Source organism: Podarcis vaucheri, assembly GCF_965113315.1.
Source record: "Podarcis vaucheri genome assembly, chromosome: 8".
NCBI lineage: Eukaryota > Metazoa > Chordata > Lepidosauria > Squamata > Lacertidae > Podarcis > Podarcis vaucheri.
In genome coordinates this window covers 93,098,593-93,126,418 of record NC_138766.1, presented here as the reverse complement: position 1 = coordinate 93,126,418, position 27,826 = coordinate 93,098,593, and the positions used below count along the sequence as shown (strand labels likewise).

General features: G+C 45.0%; 2 protein-coding genes across 2 annotated transcripts in view; both read left to right on the top strand.

The window, feature by feature from the left end:
* Positions 1 to 24: 24 nt before the first annotated feature.
* Positions 25 to 14,967, top strand: SNRNP48 (small nuclear ribonucleoprotein U11/U12 subunit 48). Its single transcript, XM_082235834.1, has 10 exons — positions 25 to 160; positions 1,393 to 1,537; positions 4,296 to 4,409; positions 6,459 to 6,519; positions 7,313 to 7,378; positions 8,157 to 8,345; positions 9,328 to 9,449; positions 9,938 to 10,050; positions 11,983 to 12,147; positions 14,701 to 14,967. Exons 1-10 carry the CDS (start codon positions 81 to 83, stop codon positions 14,738 to 14,740), a joined length of 1,095 nt encoding a protein of 364 aa, XP_082091960.1. The 5' UTR covers positions 25 to 80; the 3' UTR covers positions 14,741 to 14,967.
* A 4,129-nt stretch (positions 14,968 to 19,096) lies between these two features.
* Positions 19,097 to 27,826, top strand: part of LOC309539421 (transketolase-like protein 2) — a 34,834-nt gene continuing 26,104 nt past the window's right edge. The window contains exons 1-4 of the mRNA XM_082235666.1: positions 19,097 to 19,219; positions 23,739 to 23,925; positions 25,087 to 25,204; positions 26,761 to 26,874. Of these exons, the coding sequence (XP_082091792.1) occupies positions 23,816 to 23,925; positions 25,087 to 25,204; positions 26,761 to 26,874 (342 nt within the window). The 5' untranslated portion in view covers positions 19,097 to 19,219; positions 23,739 to 23,815. The remainder of the gene's footprint in view (positions 19,220 to 23,738; positions 23,926 to 25,086; positions 25,205 to 26,760; positions 26,875 to 27,826) is intronic.

Genomic DNA, 27,826 nt, shown 5'->3' with positions numbered 1-27,826 from the left:
GCTGAATCGCCAGCCATGGCGACTCCTGGCTGCAGATCCTACTTCCGCCCGGCCAGGAAGTCCCGCCCTCGGACATCCGGATGGCCCGTCTCTCCCGCCGAACTCCATGGTCAGTCAGCCCAGCCCGCTTCCTGTTCCTGCCAGGCAGAGGAGCCTCCAGGTGGGTCGGGAATCAGAGGACGGTAGGGCAGGATTGGGACCCCCAAAGGTCCTCTAGTCCAGCCCCCTGCAATGGAGGGATCCCAGCTAAAGCCTCCATGGCAGGGGACCACTCAAGCTCTGCCCAAAAGCCCCCAAGGAAGGAGAGTCCCCCGCCTAAATAGAAAATATAACATATTTTCATGCCACTGCCAAGCAGAGAGTTATTCCTGGGCTGGAAGCTCGAAGTCTTGGGTTCGAGTCCTGCCCTCCAGAGCAGGAGAAAACAAGCTGGCTCCCTCTGCCATGTCACAGCCCTTGATATATTTGAAAGTGGCTCTCGTATCCCCAGATGGGCAGGGTATAAATAATAAAATTATTATTATTATTATTATTATTATTATTATTATTATTATTATTATTATTATTATTGACACATTCCAGCCAAGCTATTCTGCCCTCTTAATGGCAGTCTTTTTTCAGGAACCATCCTTGAAGAAGAAGAAGAAGAAGATGAAGAAGAATTTATTATTTGTACCCTGCCCATTTGGCTGGGTTTCCTCAGCCACTCTGGGCAGCTTCCAACAAAATATTAAAATGCAGTCGTCTGTTAAACATTAAAAGCTTCCCTAAACGCTTCTAATGCAGAAAGATTGGAAATCTAAATCTAATATAAGCAACGGTGTGAACTCTCTTTTTTCACCAGAAGCTGTTTTTTATTAGATTTTGTATATGTGGTTGTATTTTTTTTTTTTTTGTAATTGCGGGGTTGTTGTTTTTAAAAAATGTAACATTTTTTATTTTTTTATTTATGATTTTAAATTTTATACCTTTCAACAATTTTACAGTCATTTTAACATTTCAAAACTACCCCCTCTTTCTACAGTTCCTTAATTTAAAAAAAAAGAATTCTGCATATTCCAAATTAATTTAATTTACTCCTTTGTTCTTCTACTTTAAATATGTACCTTTATAAAACTGCAGGGTTTGTAACATGTTTTAAATTGTTTGCAGCCCCCCCCCCCGGGACCTTGCATGAAGAGTGGGTAGGAATAGTAATTATTGCTATTATTATTTTAATTTAACAGTCGGTCAGATGTCCACTCTCCCATCTTTCGCTGTGCTGTTGACCGTGTTGGTACACCCATGGGAGCCAGAGGTCCTTCCGATATCTTGGGCCTAAACCGTTTTTGCTCTTTTGCTCTATTCTCTCAACTCCACTGAATGATAAAAATGGGACCTTTTTTTTGGCAGGAGCATGGATGGCACTGCGTCATCACAAAGTCACCTGAGTTTGGATCAGATTGAGCCAGGGTTGCCCCTGCAAAGCATGGCTGCTGGCACAGAGAACCCTGAGAAGAAGATGCTGCTTCCCTTCGCTGTGTGGCTTGGGAACCCGGTAAGATTACAACAGAGTGGAATAAATAATAATAATAATAATAATAATAATAATAATAATAATAATAATAATTTATTATTTGTACCCTGCCTATCTGGCTGGGCCTCCCCAGCCACTCTGGGTGACTTCCAACAAAGATTAAAAATACAGTGGTGCCTCACAAGACGAAAAGAATCCGTTCTGTGATTCTCTTCGTCTAGCGGTTTTTTCGTCTTGCAAAGCAAGCCCATTGACGGATTAGTGGCTTTTAGCGGCTTTTAGCGGCTTATCTGCTGATTGGATCAGCTGATAAGCGGCTTAGCGGCTTAGAAAAGGGGGGGGGGAGGAAAAAAACCCCAGCAGGAACTCGCAAGACATTGTCGTCTTGCGAAGCAAGCCCATAGGAAATTCGTTTTGCGAAGCACCTCCAAAACGGAAAACTTTTTCGTCTAGCGAGTTTTCCGTCTAGCGAGGCATTCGTCTTGCGGGGCACCACTGTACATTAAAATGTCACACATTAAAAACTTCCCTGAACAGGGCTGCCTTCAGATGTCTTCTATATGTCAGATAGTTGTTTGTTTCTGTGACATCCACAGGGCGGGTGCCACCACCAAGAAGGCCCTCTGCCTGGTTCCCTGTAACTTGGCTTCTCGTAGGGAGGGAACCGCCAGAAGGCTCTCGGAGCTGGACCTCAGTGTCCGGGCAGAATGATGGGGGTGGAGACGCTCCTTCAGGTATATTGGAAGATTGAAGCTCCTTGACATCAGGCAGGAGACGGGTGCCACCACTGAGAAGGCCCTCTGCCTGGTTCCCTGTAGCCTCACTTCTTGCAGCGAGGGAACTGCCAGAAGGCCCTTGGCGCTGGACCTCAGTGTCCGGGCTGAACGATGGGGGTGGAGATGCTCCTTCAGGTATCCTGGACTGAGGCTGTTTAGGGCTTTAAAGGTCAGCAACTACACTTTGAATTGTGCTCATAAATGTACTGGGAGCCAATGTAGGTCTTTCAAGACCGGTGTTATGTGGTCTCGGTGGTTGCTCCCAGTCACCAGTCTAGCTGCCACATTCTGGATTAGTTGTAGTTTCCGAGTCACCTTCAAAGGTAGCCCCACGCAGAGCACACATAGAACAGGTCATATGCCCGTTCATTTCCCCTTTCTCAGTAGGGATGGGGAACCTGTGGCCCTCCAGAGACTTTTGGATTCCAAAACCCATCACCCCAGTCAGTGGTCATGGATGATAGGTTATGCCAGGGGTCGGCATGGGCCAGATCGCTCCTGTGGCGATCCTCCGTGGGCTGTACCAGCACAGCGCAATGCTGGAAATCGCGTCTGCATGTCCGTGGCACTGGAAATCGCTTCTGCACATGCCCAGATGCTGGAAATCGCACCTGCACAGAAGAAATTTCAGTGTCTGGGCATGCGCAGAAGCAGTTTTCGGTGCCGTGGACATGTGCAGATGCGATTTCCGGCGTCTGGGCATGTGCAGAAGCAATTTCCAGAGCCGTGGAAGAGAGTCCCTGGGCCGCGCTGTGCCGGTTTAGCGTAGCTCATGGGGACTCGCCGAGCAGGTGGCTCGGTTCAGGGTCGGCTCATGGGCCGGTTAAGCGACTTTCTTGGGCCACTTCTTGGGCCACTTCTTGGGCCACTTCTTGGGCCACTGAAGGTAATGGGGCCCTTTCTATGTCCAGCTGTCCTTTGCCAACAACAAATTGTTGCTGTTTTTTGTGTTGAATATATGCTATATGGTGATTTGTGGACCTGATAGGTATCTAAAGCCATTTGCACACAACAAATTATGTATTTCATCAAAGTGATTGTTGAACTGAAATACAATTAAGAAAAAGTATACTAATAGTGAAATACAACTTAGAATAAGTATATTAATAGTGAAATAATTATTAAACTCTAACTTAAAATGATTTTTTAAATTCATAACAAACTTAGTAATGCAAACAAAAGTTCCTTTAGAAATACAATTTCCAAAGACTCATAATGTAGTCTCTAGAAACTTGCTATGACATGAAATAATACAAAGAAATAAACTTAAGGTTATGTATGACTTCCCTCCACCTCAATTCGACTTTCTTTATATATTAGAATCTTATTATCATTGCGTCCCATACATATTATTCATTCCAATCCAAAATTGATTTTTTCAATTGTCTCTTAAAATCAACTTTACATACTTAGTCTATGCATATCAATATATTACCCCTAGAACAGTGTTTTTTCACATAGTCCTCAAAACATTGCCATTCCAACCTGAGTTTCTGATTTGTCTGGTGTCTTATGGCCGCTGTTAATTTAGCCAGGTCTATGAATTCACATCGCTTGTTTATCCAATCTTCTTTTGTGGCGATACTGTCTCCTTTCCAAATTCTAGTAAATACTAATCTGGCTGCTGCTGTGGCATATAAAAATAACTTTTTTTTATCTTGTGGGATGTCCTTTCCTAAAATCCCTAGCAGATACGCTTACTTGCTTCTTTTCAATGGATAATTTAAACATCTTTTTTAACTCATCGTGGACACATCCCCAGATATATTTTTTTAGTTTTCTCACAGCTTCAGATCTGAGGGTTTTTATTTTACCAGAGGCTCTTGGGTTGCTATCTTGAAGCTAATTGGTGACATTAAATTGTCTGATAGTTTTAATATTGAGAGAAGAGATAGACAAGGAAAGGTTTTTTGAATTCCTGATCTGCTATCAAGTTTGTCTGCTTTTCTGAAGGAGTCTTGCCGCTGAATTTCACGCATAAAATGTTTTGTTTTCCCCCGCAGTGTGAGCGAGTTTCTTGCCCGTATGATCCTAACCACCAAATGCCCAAATCTTCCCTGGAGAAGCATATGGTGTCCTGTAGGCTGAGAAAACTGGATTATTCCAAAGAGGAGGAGGTAATACTTTTTGCTAGTCTCCTTTTTGTGGGGATTATTCATATTCTGGAACGGGAGGGAAACGCCTTAGTTTTTCTCGAAAACAATAGTCGCTTCCTATTTTTCAAACTTCGGAAGTTGGCACCCAGGGTGTGTTCTTCAGAATAGGATGAAAGAAAACCGAGTTTTTAAAAACTCGCATGAGATGACGATTAAAATTCAAGCTCAGTTTGGAACTAAATCTGAATGTTATACAAACTCTGCCTTTATTTTGGTCTCGTTTCTTGAGGAACCTGCTTTCTTCAAACATTGAACTGAAGGTCGCTTTGCAAAGCAGAGGAAGAAAAACGCACGGGGGGGGGGAAATGTGCAACTTAGGTTCAGCATAATAAATGGCATAGTTTAAGTAATGTGTTAGTATTTATTAATGTATTAATGTTTATACTAGAGCCAAGAACTTTCAAATCAGCACAAGCATTCGGATTTAGGAGGTGATTTTGCATTGTGTCAACTGGGTTTGATTCATAATAATAATAATAATTTATTATTTATACCCCGCCCATCTGGCTGAGTTTCCCCAGCCACTCTGGGCGGCTCCCAATCAGTGTTAAAAACAGTACAGCGTTACATATTAAAAACTTCCCTGAACAAGGCTGCCTTAAGATGTCTTCTGAATGTCAGGTAGTTATTTATCTCTTTGACATCTGATGGGAGGGCGTTCCACAGGGCGGGCGCCATTACCAAGAAGGCCCTCTGCCTGGTTCCCTGTAGCCTCACTTCTCGCAATGAGGGAACCGCCAGAAGGCCCTCGGCGCTTGACCTCATAGTCTGGGCAGAACGATGGGGGTGGAGACGCTCCTTCAGGTATACAGGACCGAGGCCGTTTAGGGCTTTAAAGGTCAGCGCCAACACTTTGAATTGTGCTCGGAAACGTACTGGGAGCCAATGCAGATCTCTCAGAACCGGTGTTATGTGGTCCCGGCGGCTGCTCCCAGTCACCAGTTTAGCTGCCGCATTCTGGATTAATTGCAGTTTCCGGGTCACCTTCAAAGGTAGCCCCACGTAGAGCGCATTGCAGTAGTCCAAGCGGGAGACAACTAGAGCATGCACCACTCTGGAGAGACAGTTCACGGGCAGGTAGGGTCTTAGCCTGCGTACCAGATGGAGCTGGTAGACAGCTGCCCTGGACACAGATTTGACCTGCGCCTCCATGGACAGCTGTGAGTCCAAAATGACAACAGGCTGCGCACCTGGTCCTTCAGGGGCACAGTTACCCCATTCAAGACCAGGGAATCCCCCCCACCAACCCGCTCCCTGTCCCCCAAAAACAGTACTTCTGTCTTGTCAGGATTCAACCTCAATCTGTTGACAATAATTTCTGATCGAATCCCACAGGCCTCTCCACCTCTGCCATTTGCTTTCTCTACACCTGACAGGCACGTATAAGCATTGTGGAACACAGGCCAGTTGCTTCATCAGGCATCCTCAGTACATAAAGATAGTAGGTTCTTTGATGTAGTTTAATCTTTAGATAGATCTTAAGGGCCAGGAAGAGAGTTCACAAGGAGATGGTAAATACTACCCATCCTGTCTCTCCTGTTTATGACCTCCGGGGTTTTGCTGAATGCATTCCTCCTTTTATTCCTATTTTATTTACTCTGGACTACTATGCATGCTCAAGTAGGAAATATTTTCTTTGTAGTTTTAACTTTAACTTTGTCCCACGTGGTTTTTTTTTTTTGAAATGCTCAGAGGAAATCTGATTGGTTCTTACAAACACTGTGTAAAAAGTTCTTTTGTGAATAAAACGACCTGGGCCGAGGGGTGAAGAGGAATTCTTATACACACTCCTCCCAGAGTTTTGCTGGTTCAAGCCTCCTGTGTATTCTGTTAATCAGAGTCCAATCCTTCCTTGCTTTGGGAACGCTACATACAAATGAGGAGGACTGGATTAGCCACATTGGGGAGAGTGTTGAGTTCTGTTCCACTTCTGTAGCTGAGAGAATATCCACTGGTGACAATCACTGATTACTGAACGGCTTCATCTTTTATTTGCCTTTTGTCTTGCAGGCTGAAATGTACGATTCTGCTTTTTTCTTAGAGAAAGCAAAGATCCCTCACGTGCAGATGGGTGAGTGCGAATGTGGCAGTGAATATAAAGTAAAATATTGTACAGCCGACATGGTTCTTATTGTATGTTAGCAGAATAATCAAGCTCTGGGCCAGTGTGTCAGTGCAGCTGTGGACTGAAGGAGGGCCAATTAACTGAGTTTGAATCCTGGGGAAATTGAGGGTCTGTGAGTAGGTGGTCTCTGTGCTTGAAAGATAGGCCTATTTCCTTGTTCTGGAGACGTTGCACTCCCCCTGAAAGGGCAGGTACATAGCTTGGTGGTTCTCCTGGATACATCTGTGTCCTTAGAAGCCCAAATGACCTCTGTGGGTACGAGTCACATTTATAAAAACAGCTATTTTTATAAATAAGACAAATAGCTTATCTGAAATTTGGGTGCTATGTTGTTCACTGATTTCGTGATCATTTAGTCCAAGGAGCCAATAATAATAATAATAATAATAATAATAATAATAATAATAATAATAATAATAAATTAATTTATACCCCGCCCATCTGGCTGGGTTTCCCCAGCCACTCTGAGCGGCTTCCAACAAAGATTAAAAATACATTAAAATGTATATTAAATATTAAAGAATATTAAAGATATCCATAGGGAAACAGGTCTAGAAAATCTTTTTTTATATGCTGCATAAATAAAATTTCTGATCTCAGAATATGAATGGCTTTTAAAACCATGTCAGGTGCTGCTTAATGTATATTGGGTATTGCAGATTGAATCGTCTGTCTTTAGACTTCCAAGTGTCCTAAATATTGTTAGCATTCTTATATGTCCTCCTTTATTTTGCTGCAGACAAGAATCTGCAATTTGACATCATTAAACAAGCCATTGCTAAAGAGAGTGGAAGTTATGGTTCAGGTAAGTAGGGATTTGGAAGTGACAATCATCCTTGGTTCCTATTGGGTCTTGTCTGCTTGTATGCAGGAGAATGTTTTTATACAGCGATTTCTGGCTTTCCCATTTTATCTCCATTTCTTGGAATACCCTGAAAACGCTTATATTCTTGAGGCTCAGTCATTCCTTATGTAAGCCTTCCCTTTTGGCTGACATGCAGCCTGATCTATGGAAGCGAGCCAGACTCTGAACCACCCAGCATTATTAGTTCTGCTAAATGTACATACAGTGCTACCTTGGTTCTCAAACGCCTTGGTTCCCAAACGTCAAAAACCCAGAAGTAAGTGTTCTAGTTCCCGAACGTTTTCCGGAAGCCAAACATCCGATGAGGCTGTCAGCTATTATTTCTGGGGCTCCTGCACCGATCTGAAGCTGCGCCTTCGTTTTTAACATTTTGGAAGTCAAACGGACTTCCAGAACGGATTAAGTTTGGCGCTTTCGTTTTCGCTCTTTACTTTGCGTTTTTGTTTTGGGAGCTTTTTTGGTTGATTTGTTTTTGTGACTGTGTGGAACCCAGTTCAGCTACAGATTGATTGATTGTGTGACTGTGGAAATGGATAAAAGCCCCCCTTCCAAACAAGGACTCTCATCAGAGCAAGTAAGTAAGAAAATTAATTTTAATTTTAATCATCTACAGTACTGTCTTATTTTATAGTACAGTACATTGATTCTTGTGTCACGAGTTCCGTGTGTTCTTCACAGCCCTCCGCTTCAGATCATGTGTCTGTTTTGAATGCTCCAGGTGCCTATTCCTTCCTGCCCGTCGAAGTCCCACAGAACCACAAGCGCTACGTCTGCGACCTGACCCAAGCCGACCGCCTGGCCATTTACGATTACGTCCTCGCAGAAACGAAGAAGCAGAGGTCGAGATCCCAGTTGGCCGAAAATGACAGCGATCTCTTTGTAGACCTGGCAGCAAAAGTCAACCAAGGTTAGGGGAAAACCGTTACAGCTGTACTTTGTGTGACATTTGAAAGTCACAAAACGTGGGGTCGGATTTGGAACGCTTTTGCTCAGGCGGGTTCCCCTGATTGAATTAGATCTCTCCACCTACAGTCGAGTCGTTTACCTTATCTCGGTCTTTTTGAAGTTGTATTTTCTTCCATTTCCCCCGGTGATATTTTTAGGAATAACGGAGACGACAGGAGGTTTGATGCAGGTGAGCTGTGCGTGAGCAAGCTGGCAAGCATTCTCCAAGCAAGCTGCCAGCTAGCTCTGCCGCGGCTTCTTTTATTAGCAGAAGTCAAAAATTGGAAACAGTAGTGAAACCGCCCTGAACTTAATGTATTTCCATCTAAGCACATTTCCAGCATTAGCAAATACACGTGTTAGCAGGAGTTTCCGTGAGATGTTCCCCACAATACTCGATTACGACTGCGTCCCCCGTCATGCTCCAGCCAATGTCTAACAAACAAATTGAAAAGAGAAGAAGATAGTAAATTGAAGGAGTTAATTTTATTAGAAAGGGGATTTTGGAAAACTGTTACAAGGTGATAGAATGAAATTCAGTTAGAGGGGATTTGAGGAAGTCAGATAACAATGAAAGTTAAAATGGGTTCTAGAAGTAATAAGTGTTTATATTTTTATTTATTTTTTCTTTTAGTATTGTAATGTGCTTTCTTTTGTGTGTATTATATGTTATATTTGTCATAAATGTGGAAAATCAATTAAAAAAAATTTGGAAAAAAAATTGTGAGAGGACAAAAGGTCAGGGGGAAAACCCTGTTTTCTAGCCAAGAAGGCAAAAGGTCAGGGAAAGCCAGTGCAACACTGCTTGATATACTGTTGCATGTCTGGTGCGAGGCTTGCCTTCGCAAATCGGAGCATTACCTCCACAGATATTGTACACCATCTGTGAATTAAAGCTAATGTTCCTAATGCAATAAAATAACCTCTTCTTCTTTTGACTTCAGATGACGGTCAGAAAGGTCCAAAATCCCACCTTGAAATTCTCGCAGAGATGCGGGATTATAAAAGACGACGTCAGTCCTACAGAGCGAAGAATGTCCACATTACCAAGAAATCCTACACAGAGGTGAGTTCCGGGGAGACGGTGGGGATCCTTGCAGGAATCAAAACACTTCTCAGTTGGCACAAAACATCCAAGTTACAGGGAACCAGGCAGAGGGCCTTCTCGGTGGTGGCGCCCGCCCTGTGGAACACCCTCCCACCAGATGTCAAAGAGAACAACAACTACTAAACTTTTAGAAGACATTTGAAGGCAGCCCTGTTTGGGGAAGCTTTTAATGTTTGATGTATTACTGTATTTTAATATTTGGTTGGAAGCCGCCCACAGTGGCTGGGGAAGCCCAGCCAGATAGGCGGGGTATAAAAAATATTTTTTTATTTATTAAACTCAAGTGGTTTATGATTTCTAGTATACCCATTGTTTTAGGCTGAGCTGCCTTATAAATGTGCATTTTAAGGAAGCGTCCGATCACCTTACTGTTTGGCAAGCTCTCCTGCCCAGCTGAGATTTCACCGTTTGCCTGATTTCCACTCCTGTCTGTGTTCCCTGCCCAGGTGATCAGGGATGTGATTGGCGTGCACATGGAGGAGCTTGCCGCTCACTGGCAGGAGGAGAACAGGAATGCAGAATCTTGCGAAGATGAAAACTCCTCTAAGTCTGCAGGGAGGTAAGAACCGTCGCTACAAAACACTCACGGGGACACTTGTACCTTGTGAACTGATGCAAATGGTCTTAGGATTGCAGCTTTGCCAGGTCAACTCTGGAATACAGGAATTGTACGAGCTGGAAGGGAGTCAAATTACACGGAAGGAGATTCCAATTAACGCATGCTCAAACACTCCTTTCGGCGCGGAGGAGGCGTGTGCAGCTTCCCATTGGCTGCAGGAGCTTCCTGCAGCCAATGGGAAGCTGGCCAGCGTCACTCCCTGCTCTGCTCCGCACTGGTTTAGTGCGGCGCATGGGAGCCAACCCCCCCCCCATCGGGCGGCAGGGGTCCAGGGGCCGGTTAAACTGTTGGAAAAATGCCCGCCCAGGAGGCTTGCCAGCTCCCAGATCCACCAGGGCATTTATCTGGAGGTCGTTCTCTGGCTGGAACCCAGGAATCCTTCTCAGTCCAGAGAGGCCATTAATTAGTGACTCCTCCCTTTTGAGAGAAGCACACTCACTTTCTCCTGGCAATCCATCACAGAAGAAAGATGCAGTCTGTAGTCTCCAGCTACTTTATTCGACTGTACACACAAACACACATGTCTGCGCTCTCTGAGCAGTCCAGCATCAGAGTCTGTGACTCAACACTGCTTCAATCCAGAAGCGGAAGGACTCACTGATACTCCACCACAGTTATGTCTGAGAACTGGCTCAGACTTCCTTTCTCACGCTGAGAGACATCACCTGATGCCAACAACCTTGCTGCTCTTGCTACAATGGTGCCTCGCAAGACGAAAAGAATCCGTTCTGTGATTCTCTTCATCTAGTGGTTTTTTCGTCTTGCGAAGCAAGCCCATTGACGGATTAGCGGATTAGCGCTATTAGCGGCTTTTAGCGGCTTATCTGCTGATCGGATCAGCTGATAAGCAGCTTAGTTGGTTAAAAAAAAGGGGGGGGAGAAAAAAACCCAGCAGGAACTCGCAAGACATTGTCGTCTTGCGAAGCAAGCCCATAGGAAATTCGTTTTGCGAAGCACCTCCAAAACGGAAAACTCTTTCGTCTAGCGAGTTTTCCGTCTTGCGAGGCATTCGTCTTGCGGGGCACCACTGTACACACAAACACACATGTCTGCGCTCTCTGAGCAGTCCAGCATCAGAGTCTGTGACTCAACAGTGCTTCAATCCAGAAGCAGAAGGACTCACTGAAACTCCACCCCAGTTATGTCTGAGAACTGGCTCAGACTTCCTTTCTCACGCTGAGAGACATCACCTGATGTCAACAACCTTTCTGCTCTTGCTACATCCTGGCAGCTTGTGGGAACTGAAATCCCAACATAAACGACCCCCATAGGCCCTTGTGGCCCATGGGCCTTAGGTTGCTGGCCCCTGCGCAAGGTGATCCTCAGTGTCCCTTCCAACTCTACAATTCTGATATTCTATCTCTAGGAGTTCAGGGACTTTTAGGAGTCTTCCAGAAATCAGCTGTGCTGCCCCTTCTTTGTGCACTAATGCCCCACCATTTCATGAATCCCCTAGCTGATTTCTCCCCCATTTCTCCTTAAATGCTAAATTCTCTAGGGCTGCCTTGCACAATCTTATTTACAACTTTCCTCTCTTCCACAGCGAGTGGCAAACACAAGATTGTGCAGCAAAAATGTTCTCCTCCTCTTCCCACTAAATCCCCCATTGTGATTTGGTGAAAATGGTTTGGGGCTCATATGTTGTGCTAGGGGGAAATCTCTCTCCCGTTGTAAGGAGGTGTTTTGCGATTTTTCAAAGGAAGACAAGGCTGCAGTATTTTGCAAACGTGATTGTTAACCAAGTCAGCATCTTTTCCAGATTATTAATTACTGACTTGCTGACCATACAAAAACAGACATAGCAGTTTATTTCCCCTAAATTAAATGATCTGTGCTCTAATAAAGCAATTATGCACCCGCGCTCTTTATTAGAAAAGAAGAGCGAAGGTCTACCTCGGCTGACTCAAGACAGTCTAGTGGCAGTTCAAAGGATGCCGATTCTTCTCGCCATAAGAGGAATTCCAGCCGAAGTCCGGGCAAACGGAAAAGGAGTCGGGGAAGAGAGAGAGGCAAGGAGTCCCGAAGGAAAAAAGCGAGGCAAGTACTGCCCTTGGTCTCTTGACTTCCAGTGATTGGCACCGTGTTCATCAAACATCATATCAAGGTTCAGCTGAAAGTGCCACAGAGTGGCTTGCAAATACATGCAACCTGCAGAGAATCTTAAGGTCCATGAATAACCATAGTTCAGAGGTCCCGGGCCCCAAGGAAGTCAGACTATCCTCCCCCAGGGCCAGGGCCTTCTCAGTGGTGGCTCCAACCTGGTGGAATGCTCTGTCCCAGGAGACCAGGGCCCTGCAGGATTTAACCTCCTTCCGTCGGGCCTGTAAGACAGAGCTATTCCGCCTGGCCTTTAATTTGAATTCAGCCTGATCTTTTATTTTCCCTTCTCTTCCCTCCCCCTCCCCTTTTTATGAAGATTACCCGCTCTGAGACCCCGCAGCTAATTCTCCCCTCGCTGGCCCAAGTAGGACCAATTCAGCCAGCTAGCCCTGGGGATTATCTAATTGATTTCTGAACTTTGAATTTTATTGTTATTCATGTTTTTATACTGCATTTTATGCTGCTTTTATAAATAAGTGTTTTAAATTTGTTGGGTTTTTTTTGGGAGTATTTATTTATTTATTTATACAACAAGAAAAAAACACACAAAAACACAAATACCAAATTACACACAAATTACAAAAATAACCATAGACACATAATTTTCTTGGCAAACAATAAAACATCTATTGGTCTTAACACTAAAGACCCAACTTCCCGTCTATTCCATATTTCAAATTCATATTACGTATTGCCAATACACATTTTTTCCCCATAATTAAACTTATTCTCAATAAATCTAATTTCTTCTATCTACCTAGCAACTATCACTGAAGTTCCTCGAATGCTGCAACAGAACTTAAACTACTATATTTATTTTTCAGATATTCTTTGAAAACCTCCCATTTAGAAACAAATTCCTGTTTTGATTTATTCTTTATTTTTTCTGATGAACCATCTAATTCGGCAGTGTTTTAAATTTGTTGTTAGCCGCCCTGAGCCTGGTTTTTGAACCGGGAAGGGCAGGGTATAAATAAAAAATTATTATTATTATTATTGTTATTATCTCACATGAGGGTTTGGTTCCTGGGATCCATATGTAAATGCGAAAGCTCATGAAGCCAAGAACCCCTGGATCTGCCCCCCCAATTCTTGCAATGTAGAGATCTGCTTACCCAATTTCGGGGAAGGAGATGCAAGGGCTCTGGGACGCTGTTAGAGCTCTTGCACCGTCTTCCCTAAGCTGGGTAAGTTTGCAATTGCAGGGAGAATAAATAAATGGAGAGTGGATTTTCTCCAGTCTTCCTTCCTTCCTTCATTCCACCCACACAAAGCTGAGATTGCATATGTCAAATAAGCATAAGATGCGAGTTACCTGTCACACCGTCTATTGCTTAAGCACTGCTTAAATCCCCAGTTCAGACCTAACCCAACAGTTTTGCCCGACAGCTGGTGTTTTGTTCGTTCAGATACTCTTTATTTTACCCCTCCTAGACTTGTCTGTAACATCTGCACAGCTCTTCAAGGGCTAAGGCACATGTTATGCACTTTATTGCACTATCCTAAATATGTGCAAGGGACGCGGGTGGCGCTGTGGGTTAAACCACAGAGCCTAGGACTTGCCGATCAGAAGGTCGGCGGTTCGAATCCCCGCAACGGGGTGAGCTCCCATTGCTCGGTCCTTGCTCCTGCCCATCTAGCAGTTCGAAAGCACGTCAAAGTGCAAGTAGACAAATAGGTACCACTCCGGCAGGAAGGTAAATGGCGTTTCCGTGCGCTGCTCTGGTTTGCCAGAAGCAGCTTAGTCATGCTGGCCACATGACCCAGAAGCTGTACGCCGGCTCCCTCGGCCAATAAAGCGAGATGAGCGCCGCAGCCCCAGAGTTGGCCACAACTGGACCTAATGGTCAGGGGTCCCTTTACCTTTACCTTTCAAATACATGTACCTATCTCGTGTGTGTGTCTCAAAATTTCGTACACCATGCTCCAGCCGTAAGTTGTTGTTGTTAATGTATTTATTACCTGACCTTCATCCCAAGGTTCCAGGGCAGGTTGCAACAAGAAAAACAACATTAAAAATAATTCAAAGCAAGTTTGCCCTATTGGAGAAAAATACCATATTCTCTCTCTCTAAGGTGCAAACAGCAATTTGTGTAGGAATTGGGAGTGATTTTCTAAATGGCATAGGTGTCAAAGAGTTTAAAACTTACCTCCATGCAGCCGAAAGCAAGTTCAAATTCCTGCAGTTGCAATTGGGTTAAAATGGATTTTCTGTGTGATATGTAGCTTGGCCTAAGAATAGCCAAAAAGGGAATACCCATACGTAAAATATCTTACTAACAGAATATTTACAGTTGTTGGGTGGAGTTTGTGTGATGCAAGAGTAACAAGGAATGGAAGTGGAGGCAGTGCTGTGTATCTCAGCTTCATCTCAATGGGGGTTGAGCCACAGTCTTCATAGAAAATAAGGGTAGATTTCTGGGGGATTTGGGTCGCTTTGTATTGGGAGTGCTAAAGACTTACATAATGATGTTTTTCGTTTTCTTTCAGACATGAAGGCAAGCATCGCAGTCACAAAAGGAAAAAATGAAACCCGTGTAGTAAAAGTCTGTTGGCAATGCCAGTTATAGAAGTCAAGCTGTGCTCTGTCAATTGTTTCATCCATTAATAAATGCCGTGCAAAAATTCCCTTTTCCAGTTTAGCTTCCTTTACTGAGGAGTAATGGGAGCGAGATGCAAAGGTCACTGTTTGGTCAGACAGAATGGTTTTTATTTTATTTTTATTTCTTTTATTAAAGATTTTCTTGATTTACAAAAGTGTGTGCAATGTCTCTCTCTCTCGTATTCCCCCCCCCCATGTAACATTTTTACAAATCAGTTTCATTTGTTGAAACATTAGGAAGAAAAGGGGGTTTACTTAATATATGTGGGGTTTAGTGTCAGCGTTGCTTGTGCAGGTTCTCAGCTGTTCACTTGTGTTCCTTTGGTGGTGAGAGAGGTTGGGGTTGGCCTAGGGTGTGGTTATTCATTTGTGGTTGGCTGTGGTGGTCTTTGTTTTCGTGTGTGAGTGAGGTGTGTGTGTGTTTTGGATCAGGTTAGCTATATTGATTTGTATGCTGTTGGTGGATTTTTGTCATTGTCTTGTAGGGCTGTGCATGTGATAAAGGGGAGCCATACCCGGGGTGAAGGCGTCTTCTTCTATTTGTCCCCATGGCAGTTTCAGTTTATTGGTTAATTTTTCTAGTAAGCTGTTTCCCATACTATTTAGTACCATTGGTCCATGTTTACTCCTGACAGGTCTCTCCAGTGTCTGGCTATGATGCTTCTGGCTGCTGAAAGTAGGTGGGTTATGAGTTCTTTGTGGTGTAAGTGGGCATTATTGTCTTGGAAGATGTTTAGTAGGGCCAATTCTGGGGTGATTTCTAATACTTGCTTGGTTATTTTACTTATTTCACGTATGGTTGTAGACAGAATGGTGTTAATAGTAGAAATTAGCACCAACACCTGCAATTCCTTTTATTGTTCTGCAGATATAAAATGTAGTGGCAAAGGTCATGAGCTAAAGGCGACACATAACTCATTGAGTCAGCTTCTAGAGATCGATGAAAATGATGTGATTGGTGCTCTCAAATTAGCTAGTAAACTCACTTCAAACTGAAATACAGCCGTACCTTGGTTTTTGAACAGCTTAGTTCTTGAATCGTTTAGCTCCCGAACTCCGCAAACCCGGAAGTGACTGTTCCGGTTTGTGAACTATTTTTGGAAGCCAAATATCCGATGGGGCTTCCGCAGCTTCTGATTGGCTGCAGGAGCTTCATGCAGCCAATCAGAAGCCGCGTTTTGGTTTTTGAACATTTTGGAAGTCGAACGGACTTCCGGAACGGATTCCACTCGACTTCTAAGGTACAACTGTAGTGTTAATTAGAGAATCATAGAGTTGGAAAGTCCGTTGAGGGTCATCTAGTGATGCAGGAATATCAGTTAATAATACACGACAGATGGCTATCCAACTTCTTAGAACAGACAGCCACCCAATCTTAAACAACTCCTAACCCACAATAATACTACAACCAGACTTAACACGGACACTGGCACCAGAGCCTGCAATAAACCCAGATGCCAACTTTGCTGCCACATACACCCGGACAACACCATTACTGGCCCCAACAACATCACACATACCATCTTGGGACTATTTAATTGCTCATCGTCTAACATTGTGTATGCCATCAAATGCCAACAGTGTCCTTCAGCTCTCTATATTGGACAAACAGGCCAAACCTTACGCCAAAGAATAAACGGACATAAATCTGACATCAAGAATCACAAAACAGAGAAACCAGTAGGAGAACACTTCAATCTCCCATGACATTCTATACAAGATCTCAAAGTAGCTGTTTTACTACAAAGGAATTTCAGAAATAGACTGGAAAGAGAAGCTGCTGAATTGCAACTCATTACCAAACTTAAAACCATGAAGAGACCTGGTATGAACAAAGACATTGGATTCTTATCTCATTATACATGACTAAGCCATTTTTCACCTTCTCACCCCTTGCCTTTTCCTGTAAGACCTATTGCAGTCGTTAAGAGTCGTCAACAGGCTCATCTCAGCTATCTGCCAATCTCCCATTCCCACCACCCTTCTGAGTAATACCCCTCCCCACCTTCTCACTATATAGAAGGATCTGGCAACTTCTGTTTCAGTGTATCTGAAGAAGTGTGCATGCACACGAAAGCTCATACCAAGAACTAACTTAGTTGGTCTTTAAGGTGCTACTGGAAGGGATTTTTTTATTTCAACTTCTTAGAAATCTCCAAGGATGGAGAGTCCTAAGGGAGTCCGTTCCACTGTTCTTACCCTCAGCTCTTGCCCTCAGAAAGTTCTTCCTGTCGAGTCAGAATCTCATTTCTTGTAACCTGAATCCATCAGTTCAATATCATGCATGTTTCAGACATCCTGCCTTGTGCTGTTTGCCTGTGATAGCTGGCATGAGTTAAGGCACATTACTCTGTGGAAGTGGGACGCAGTGGCGCTGTGGTCTAAACCACTGAGGCTCTTGGGCTTGCCAATCAGAAGGTCAGCGGTTTGAATACGCATAATGGGGGTGAGCTCCTGTTGCTCTGTCCCAGCTTTTGCCAACCTAGCAGTTCAAAAGCACACCAGCGCGAGTAGATAAATAGGTACCGCTGCAGTAGGAAGGTAAACAGTGTTTCCATGTGCTGCCCTGGTTTCTGTCATGGTGTCCCGTTGTGCCAGAAGCGGTTTAGTCCTGCTGGCCACATGACCTGGAAAGCTGTCTGTGGACAAACGCCAGCTCCCTCGGCCTGAGAGCGAAATGAATGCCACAACCCCATAGTTGCCTTTGACTGGACGTAACCATTCAGGGATCCTTTACCTTTTTTACTTTACTCTGTGGAAGTACATGTGTAAAAATTAACACTGTGGGTCTGTATCTAATATCAGGTGAAAGTACAATGAGTTCCAGAAAACAGGAGCTCAACATGTGTTAACATTACATTGCCCCAAGAAATGAGTTTTCCTTGCTTTTGCTGCTGCGGATCCCTGTTCTAAAATTATGCAGGTCTTCAGCGTCATATAAGCTCTTCTAAGCGCTCTCAAAGGGAGACATCTGCACCTCTACTTTAATTCCTGCTTGTATAGTTGGGCATTTATTTATTCTATAAAATAATAAGAGTATATTTTTAATTTTTTAAAAAAATCAAATGTACAAATCAGGTTTCAAACAAAAGAAAATGTTGTGAATGGTTTTACAAAGTGAGTTGTTCCAAAAAGAAAAGTGGACCATCTTTCTGTAAACCTGTTGTCGTACTGTAATAAACGAAAATCTGCCCTTATTCCCTTATGGGGGACACAAGAGCCCTTATAGAGTCCTTTGTAGCTTCTCCATCGGTCGGAGAAAATAACAGAGGCCAACCAGAGAATATTGAGAAGCAAAGCAGCTCGTAAGCCTGGTCTTTATTGAACGGTTGCAACAGGGTGCTTCCCTCACACACGGAAAAGGAGGAGGACCCAGAACAAAGGTGTGCCTGCCCTTTCATAGAAATTTTAAATTCCTTGCCCTGGAGTCCAAGACCACCCCCAGAAACATACATACATCACAGGAGGAGTGTAGCTCAAGACCACCCTCCAGATACATCATATCTACATCTCAGAAAAGGCGGTCTACAGCAGAAATCTGAGTGCATTGTTTATCTCCTGTCTGGCAGGTTACCTATTAATGCTTACTTGATTGGATACCCTGGGGAGCCTGGCCAGTCTTTTGTAATGATAAATACTTAGTTCCTGAGCCAGGTCACAGGCACATCCTATTCAAACACAGACATACCCCTTAAGACAGGATTTGTGAAGGAAAATGGGGCGGCTCTTCCACTGGACCTTGCAGAGAAAACACCTGGTCAGCCTGGGAGTCAAAATGGCTCCATGGCTGCTCTGCTGTGCAGCTTCAGACATGTGGCCTATATATCTATGTATGTGTTTGCTTGGTACATTTATGAACCTTTATTATATACATAAGACCTTAATTTATTTATTTCAGTACATATAGCAGTGTTCATTGCTTATACACTATTATTGTTGTTGTTATTTATTAAATTTGGATGGTGCCGTTACCTGCAGGTCTTAAGGTCAGTTTGCAGGAGAAAATCACAACATGAAAACCTGAAATAGACAATAAAATAAATATAATAATAGGCAATAAAATCAAAAACAACCCAATATGATTATATCATCTAGGCTACACTGTACGGATGAGTGGCGGCTGCTGAAATTCAGACTCGAGAAGTGCATTAAATTTTATGAAATAAAATGAATGAATGAATATTGGCTCTGTACTGCTATTTCCTGGGAGATCTGGTGCCCGCTTCCGCCCTGTGGGCAAGAGGGGAGGAAATGGCTTCAAAAGCAGCCCGGAAGTCCCGCCTCCGGCTTGGGAAACGGCCCGTCTGCGCCTTTGAACTCGGTGGTAAGTAGCCCGCCCCGCTTCCTGCGCCTGCGCCACTCGCCTCCTGGCTTGGAGAAACGTGCTTGGAGGGCAGCTGCGTCCAGGTGAGCAGGAGGGGATCTTTGGCTCTCTTTTTTGCAAAAAATAAAGATGGGGATTTAATCCCAGATGATGGAGCAAAGTTGCTGGAGGGGGCAGAGCTGGGAGGGGGCAGCCTCGGGCATTGCAGATCTGGTGCATTGCAAATAATAATAATAATAATTAATAATAATTTATTTATACCCCGCCCTCCCCAGCCCAGGCTCAGGGCGGCTAACACCAAGTATAATAACCATGGATCAAAATGCAACTTAAAGGTGTGTGAAAGAAAGTAATAGAAGTGGAAAGAAATTGCAATTGAGTCGATTGGAAGTCTAGCACAAAGGTGGGGTGAGGGGTGGTGGATGGTGATGGGAAAAGGAATGATCTGTGGGATTGAAATAAAAAAATTCCTTCCAGTAGCACCTTAAAGACCAACTAAGTTAGTTCTTGGTATGAGCTTTTGTGTGCATGCACACTTCTTCAGATACATCTGAGAATGTGTATCTGAAGAAGTGTGCATGCACACAAAAGCTCATACCAAGAACTAACTTAGTTGGTCTTTAAGGTGCTACTGGAAGGAATTTTTTTATTTTGACTATGGCAGACCAACACGGCTACCTATCTGTGTCTGTGGGATTGAGTGTAGGTATGTTTGAACATTTTTAAGGATTGTATGAAATGTAAGTTTGTAGGCTTGCATATTCGCAATGTGTGTGTGTATTAATGCTGAATTATTTTAATAATAAAAACTTTTCACAATTAAAACAACAACAACTTAAAACCAGATTAAAATGCAACATTCAAATGCAGCTTCATTTCAGTAGAAACTCAAATCGAAAACTTTTGTGGATGAAAATGTCAAATCTTCACCAAGGCCAACTATCCAGATGGGTCCTACGTGAGCCAGAAAAAAGCCAGGTCACTTGCAAGGTCACACACCCCACCAGTTAGGATAAAGTTTAAAATGTGGCTGCGAAGGTACCCTTTTAAAAGAAAAATATATGAGGGTGTTTTTTTTTTTTGGCTAAGGTAGACTGCGCCCAAGGCAGGAAGCTCTGCTGCCTGGGGAGACAAGATGGGCACCTCCATTGCAAGCAGCGCAGTGGATGCAAAACAGATCGTGGCCTCGTCTTTCAATTGCAACAAAATATGACCAGGCTTTTCCTGGAACTGTTAAAAGAAAAGGCGATGGCCTAAAATGCCCCTTTTCCCCATCAACACGCCCCCACCTCCCAGTGACTCAACAATAAGTTTCTTTTTTTTAAGATATATAAATTTTTATTAGTTTTTTTAACATACCGTTTTCAACAGTAATTAAACATACTTTTACATCCTATACAATTCTTTTGACTTCCACCAATCCTGTCTGAAAATTCTCCCATCTAATCTCTCAGTATACATTTCTTACTTTCCCTGTTACATCTCATAACTGATATCTCTATTCTTCTTCTACTTTGTAATGTTGCATATATTTCTCCTTGCAAAACTTCTTGTAGTGACTCAACAAGAAGGTTCAGTGGTTTGAAGCTCCCTCCAAAAAAGCCCCAAAGCTAAGTTAATTTCTTAACCTTCCCTGCCCCGATAAAGCAGAATAAAGACGTCTTCTCTACACCCCAAGGCCTTTTCTCATAGATTTAGGACAAACTTTTTCCTGCCTAGCACTTTTAAAAAAAACCTCAGTAGCTATCAGGAAGACAAGGTTTTTTTTGGTGTGTTTTAATATTTTGTTGGAATCACCCAGAATGGCTGGGCAAACCCAGTCAAATGGGTGGCTAATAATTATAATTATAATTATAATAATAATGGTTTTCCAGCTCCGCTTTTATTGTATTTTTTGGCCACAAAAACTGCTTCTCCCCGGCTCAGTTTTCCCCAAGGGAGTTGCTTGCAGATCCTATCACTTGCTAATGTTGCAAGCGGAGATGAGGGCCAAATTCTAGTCCGGTTTGTGCAAGGAGATTAATGGGCCGGTGGCAACTTTTTGCAATAGCTATTCTAGTTTCATCTCCACCCTGGAGGTAGGAGGTTCCATCATCGCCCACTGGGTGTCTTTCACAAGCCTTGGGGCCAAAGGCGTTGGAAGCAAAATCTGCCCTTTTTCCTTTATGGGGTACCCAAGAGCCCATATAGAGTCCTTACGTACCAGGTTCCAATGTTTGGGCAGAGAAGAATGAATGAATATTTATGTCAGCCATCAGCCATAGCAATAAAACAACAGTGCAATATACAAAGAATAGAAATAAAAGTCAATTGTATAAAATACGTTTTGGGGTTTGGAATCAACAGTCAAATGGTGGATCTTCTTCCGATTGCCCCAGCTAAGAACCTTGCAACTGTAATAAATGAAAATCTGCCCTTATTCCCTTATGGGGGACATAAGAGCCCTTATAGAGTCCTTTGTAGGTTCTCCATCAGTCGGAGAAAATAGCAGAGGCCAAGCAGAGAATATTGAGAAGCAAAGCGGCTAGTAAGCCTGATCTTTATTGATCTGTTGCAACAGGATGCTTCCATCACAGTTGAGGAGGAGGAACCCAGAACAATAGCACACAAGGCCTTATATAAACATTTTAAATGCCCTGCCCTGGAGCTCCAGACCCACCCCTCCATATATCATACATAAATCACAGAAGGGGTGTAACCTAAAACTACCCCCCAGATACATCATACCTACATCTCAGAAAAGGTGGTCTACAGCAGAAATCTGAGTGCTTTGTTTACCTCCTATCTGCCAGGTTACCTGTTTAATGGTCACTTGATTGGATACCCTGGGGAGACTGGCCAGTTTTTTGTAGTGACAAATACTTAGTTCCTGAGCCAGGTCACAGGGTCACCCTATTCATACACAGACACTTAAGACAGGATTTGTGAATGAAAAGACAATGGGGAGGCTTTTCCGTTTTCCTTTGACCTTGCAGAGAAAACATTTGCTCAGTTTGAGAATTGCTGTAAACATAAAGCTGGCCTTTTCGGGGTATGCAAGAGCCCGGATAGAGTCCTTACATAGGTTCTCTATTGGTAGGAGAAAATAACAGAGGCCAACCAGAGAATATTGAGAAGCAAAGCAGCTAGTAAGCTTGATCTTTATTGATCTTTTGCAACAGGATGCTTCCTTCACACGCAGGAGAGGAGGAATCCAGAACAATGGCGCGCAAGGCCTTATAAAGACTGTTGAAATTGCCACCCTGTAGATCAAGACAAATGGGACACGGGTGGGGCTGTGGGGTAAACCACAGAGCCTAGGGCTTGCTGATCAGAAGGTCGGCAGTTTGAATCCCTGTGACGGGGTGAGCTCCCGTTGCTCGGTCCCGGCTCCTGCCCACCTAGCAGTTCGAAAGCACGTCAAAGTGCAAGTAGATAAATAGGTACCACTCTGGCGGGAAGGTAAACGGCATTTCCATGCGCTGCTCTGGTTTGCCAGAAGCGGCTTAGTCATGCTGGCCACATGATCCGGAAGCTGTACGCCGGCTCCCTCGGCCAATAAAGCGAGATGAACGCCCCAACCCCAGAGTCGGCCATGACTGGACCTAATGGTCAGGGGTCCCTTTAGATGAAGACCACCCCCAGAAACATACATCATAGAAGGGGTGTAACCTAAGACCCCCCGCACCAGATACATCATACCTACATCACAGAAAAAGGCTGTCTAAAACAAAAAATTGAATGTTGTTTTTCCTGTTTGCCAGGTTATCTGCTTGCCTTTCCTGATAGTCTGTCACCCATTAAAATCCTGATTACTCAATTCCTGAGACAATGGGAAGGCTCCCTCACCCCCTCCCTCCTTGCAGAGAAAACATTTGGTCAGTTTGGGAGTCAAAAATGGTTTCAGGACGGTCTTCCTGTGCTGATCTATGTACATGTTTGGCTGGTAGACTTATGAACATTGAACATATATCTAAGATGCGTGTGGCGCTGTGGGTTAAACCACAGAGCCTAGGACTTGCCGATCGGAAGGTCGGCGGTTCGAATTCCCGCAACGGGGTGAGCTCCCGTTGTTCAGTCCCTGCTCCTGCCCACCTAGCAGTTCAAAAGCACGTCAAAGTGCAAGTAGATAAATAGGTACCACTCCAGCGGGAAGGTAAACGGCGTTTCCGTGCGCTGCTCTGGTTCGCCTGAAGCGGCTTAGTCCTGCTGGCCACATGACCCGGAAGCTGTACGCCGGCTCCCTCGGCCAATAAAGCAAGATGAGCGCCGCAACCCCAGAGTCGGCCATGACTGGACCTAATGGTCAGAGGTCCCTTTACCTTTACATATGCCTGCTCAAGTAGGAAATAGTTTCTTTACTTTTAATATATCTAAGACCTTAAAATTCCTATCACAAGGCCAGGAGTGGGTGTGTGGGGAGGGTGGGTCGGAGATCATGAGTCTGGCTCCAGAATGCAAACAGGCCAGAATCACGTGCTCGGCTGCAGCCGACTGCTCTCCACGCCTGCAGACAGTGCTGGCCTTGTGCAATGCACCCGTCTCCTGCCAATTGTGGGATGATCTGATCTCTGCCTATCTCGCACGCCTCTTGTTTGCTTCCAATCTTGCTTCCTCCTGCAGGCAGAAAACCGGGACACAAGGACACGAGAGTGAAGGAGGCAATCTCTGTAGCGCCTGGATTTGGGGAGGACATCAGCATGGCCAGCAGCTACCCTAAGCCGGAGGAGAAGGCCTTGCAGACCCTACGGGATGCTGCCAATCGCCTTCGGATTCACTCCATCCGCGCCACCTGCGCCTCAAACTCTGGGTAATTCACTGGGACCCTGTAATTTTTCTAATTGTGGGAGATTTGGGGAGGTATCGAGGGCAGAATAAGAAGGGTCTGCTAGATCAGGCTAGAGACCAGCAGTTCGAACCCCTGGGGTGCAAGGAAGAGGACTTTCCATCACTCCCCTCCCAGACATTTCCCCTTTGTTCCTATGGGTCTCCTCTGGAGGAGGGAAGGGGGAGCCATCTGTGAGCTACCTAGCCTGTAAGAGAGGACCTCTCCCCACTCGTAGCTGGAATTGCTTATTTGGGCAGCTTTGAACAATTTGGGGCAATTAAAATGTTAAAGGTTAAATCTTGTGGAGGGAGGAGTGTTAAGGTATATAGAATTGTACATATGGTTGATTTGAATATTGATTAGAATCATAGAATCCTAGAGTTGGAAGAGACCACAAGGGCCATCGAGTCCAACCCCCTGCCAAGCAGGAAACACCATCAGAGCACTCCTGACATATGGTTGTCAAGCCTCTGCTTAAAGACCTCCAAAGGAGGAGACTCCACCACACTCCTTGGCAGCAAATTCCACTGTCAAACAGCTCTTACTGTCAGGAAGTTCTTCCTAATGTTTAGGTGGAATCTTCTTTCTTGTAGTTTGGATCCATTGCTCCGTGTCCGCTTCTCTGGAGCAGCAGAAAACAACCTTTCTCCCTCCTCTATGTGACATCCTTTTATATATTTGAACATGGCTTTCATATCACCCCTTAACCTCCTCTTCTCCAGGCTAAACATGCCCAGCTCCCTTAGCCGTTCCTCATAAGGCATCGTTTCCAGGCCTTTGACCATTTTGGTTGCCTTCCTCTGGACACGTTCCAGTTGGTCAGTGTCCTTCTTGAATTGTGGTGCCCAGAACTGGACACAGTACTCCAGGTGAGGTCTGACCAGAGCAGAATACACATTATGTATACCCAATGTATCAGCTGCCTGGGGGTTCTCACTGTTTGTGTAATAATAAAAAACTTGCAACCTGGGGCTTGGCATACACTATGCTTAGGATGCAGGCAGGTCCTTGCTTCTCCATGGACTGACTTGGGCAGGTTTCCCTGATCATGGCTGCCACCGGCCTTTGACCAGCGCGGCTTCTCCCTCCTCCTTCCGGCTGCTGCCGTTTTCTCACCGTTCGCCTCCTGCCCTCTTGCTCCAGCCACCCCACGTCCTGCTGCAGTGCGGCCGAGATCATGTCTGCGCTCTTCTTCCACACCATGCGCTACAAGCCGGACCAGCCAGGCCACCGCAGCAACGACCGCTTCGTGCTCTCCAAGGTGAGGAGTCTCTGATGCCAACCACTCTTTTGCCTGCTGGTTGCTCCTCCAGATGTCTTGGACTACAATTCCCGTGAGAGAGGAATAATAATAATAATAATAATAATAATATAATAATAATAATAATAATAATAATAATAATAATAATAATAATAATAATAAATATTTTTATTTATATCCCGCCCTCCCCAGCCAAAGCCAGGCTCAGAGCGGCTAACAACAATAAAAGTAACACAGTTTACATAAAATCACACTCAAATAATTGAAATACATTCTAAAATCAATTCATTCTAAAATCAATTCAAAATCGAACTAATGGCAAGCATTGGGCTAATGTGGATTACCAAAGGAGGGGGGGGGGTCAGTCTGTGCCTTGGCCAAAGGCCTGATGGAACAGCTCCGTCTTGCAGGCCCTGCGGAAAGATGTCAAGTCCCGAAGGGCCCTAGTCTCTTGGGACCACCAAATCGGGGCCACAGCCGAGAAAGCCCTGGCTCTAGTTGAGGCCAGCCTAGGGACCTTCAGTCCTGGGACCTTCAGGATGTTTTTATTTGCAGACCGTAAGGTCTTCTGTGGGGCATACCAGGAGAGGTGGTCCCGTAGGTACGAGGGTCCTAGGCCGTATAGGGCTTTAAAGGTTAAAACCAGCACCTTAAACCTGATCCTGTACTCCACCGGGAGCCAGTGCAGCTGGTATAGCACCGGGTGAATGTGATCTCGCAGCGAAGACCTCGTAAGGAGCCTCGCCACGGCATTCTGCACCCGCTGGAGTTTCTGGGTCAGTCTCAAGGGCAGCCCCACGTAGAGCGAGTTACAATAATCCAGTCTGGAGGTGACCATCGCATGGATCACAGTGACTAGGTCAGGGCGAGAGAGGTAAGGAGCCAACTGCTTAGCTTGGAGGAGATGAAAAAATGTCGCCTTTGTTGTAGCTGCAATCTGCGCCTCCTTGGAAAGGGAGGTGTCGAAGATTACACCCAAACTCTTAACGGACGGTGCGGGCACTAATTGTGCCTCTGCAAGAGATGGGAGTTGCCCCCCCCCCATCCCATATCGTCCCGACCCAGCCAAAGGACCTCTGTCTTCAAAAAAGAGAAATGAACAATGGTCATCCTCTGCTGGACGAGGCTGATGGGGTTTATAGTCCAAGACATCTTGAGGGGCGCCCAGCGGGCAAAAGCTGACCCTGGCACCGTCCAGGGAAGAGAGTGAGCTAGCTGCAAGCAGGTCCCCTCTTTCACCGCCCCAAAGCCCAAGCGGTCCCTGGGTTCACCTGCGATTCCTTGCCCTTTGAACATCTTGACCACCATGCCTCTGGCCTTCCCCTTCTGCTGCCTCGCTTGCCACAGCGCCTCCCCATTGTTTGTTAATTTATTATCATTTATTAAATTTGTCCGCCGCCCTTCATTTGTAGATCTTGGGGCAGTTCACATCATAAAAATGCAGTACAAAAACAAACAAACACCACAATGCATTATGAGGCTTGCAAGCAGGAGGTTCCTTCCTCTGGGCAAAGGGTGACCCCTGCTTTTTCTGTGCTTCCTCAACCCCTGAGCAGGGCCACGCTGCTCCTGTGCTCTACGCTGCCTGGGCTGAGGCGGGCTACCTCAACGAGTCCGATCTGCTGAAACTGAGGAAGATCGACTGCGACCTGGAAGGCCACCCAACCCCGGTAAGCGCTTTCCTTCGTACGGCTCTGGCTCTCGGTAGTCGGTGTTGCGTAATGGGCCCAGCGCTAGAAATTAGCCAGGTGCCAGGCACGTTTTGCAACTGGTTCACATCCAACTGTGGAGATCGCTGGACGCCAAGTCAGTGACTGACATCTCCCTCTGGCTTCCTTGAGCCAGGTGAGCAGAAGAGCTTAGTTATTGAATCCTTTTCCTCCAAGGACTCCATGTGATGAGAACCTGCTCGCCATCGGTAAAAAATCACCAAGATGAGTTGAAAAATCTAACAGCCAACATTTATTGTGTACATTATTGAAGAAAAAACACCCTCTGCCTCCCGCCCAACGTTCACTGTCTTTTCGTACTCCAAAAGTAACAACCACAAGAATGCAACCTTGCCTCTGCCGGCAGAAAAAGAAAATTGCTATATTTTGGGCATCAGGTCATCACACCAGACCACGTAACAAATCAGGCTATGCTACATGGACCAATCATTAGGATTACATGAGGTGTTCATGCGCTCATCATGCCTAGCACAGCCTGCCCTGCTAAAAGGTCAGGCTGCAGCAAATTTCCATCCACGCGCCCATCTTGCTACATGGGCACTAACAACCATTTTCCTACATCCATGGTTCATTCCCCTCCTTGGTTAATCCCCACAACAACCCTGTGAAGTAGGTGATGAGGTTATGGCCTCCTTGCTTCAGAACAGGGGTCAGCAAACTGGGAACCAGATGCGGCCCCCCAGGCTCGTAAATCCGGCCCATGGACCCTGCGGATGCCTTGCCGCGCGGGGACTGACTTATGCGATGCTGGCACGGCTTCAGATTGGCTGTATGTGCTGGTCCCGGGGGGCTAACCGAGAGGCGAGGTCCAAGTCCAGTCCGAGGTCGAGGGTGCGGTATGGAGGCTGTCCGTCAAAGCTGTAGCTGGGTCCAACCAAGGCAGGGAGTCGGG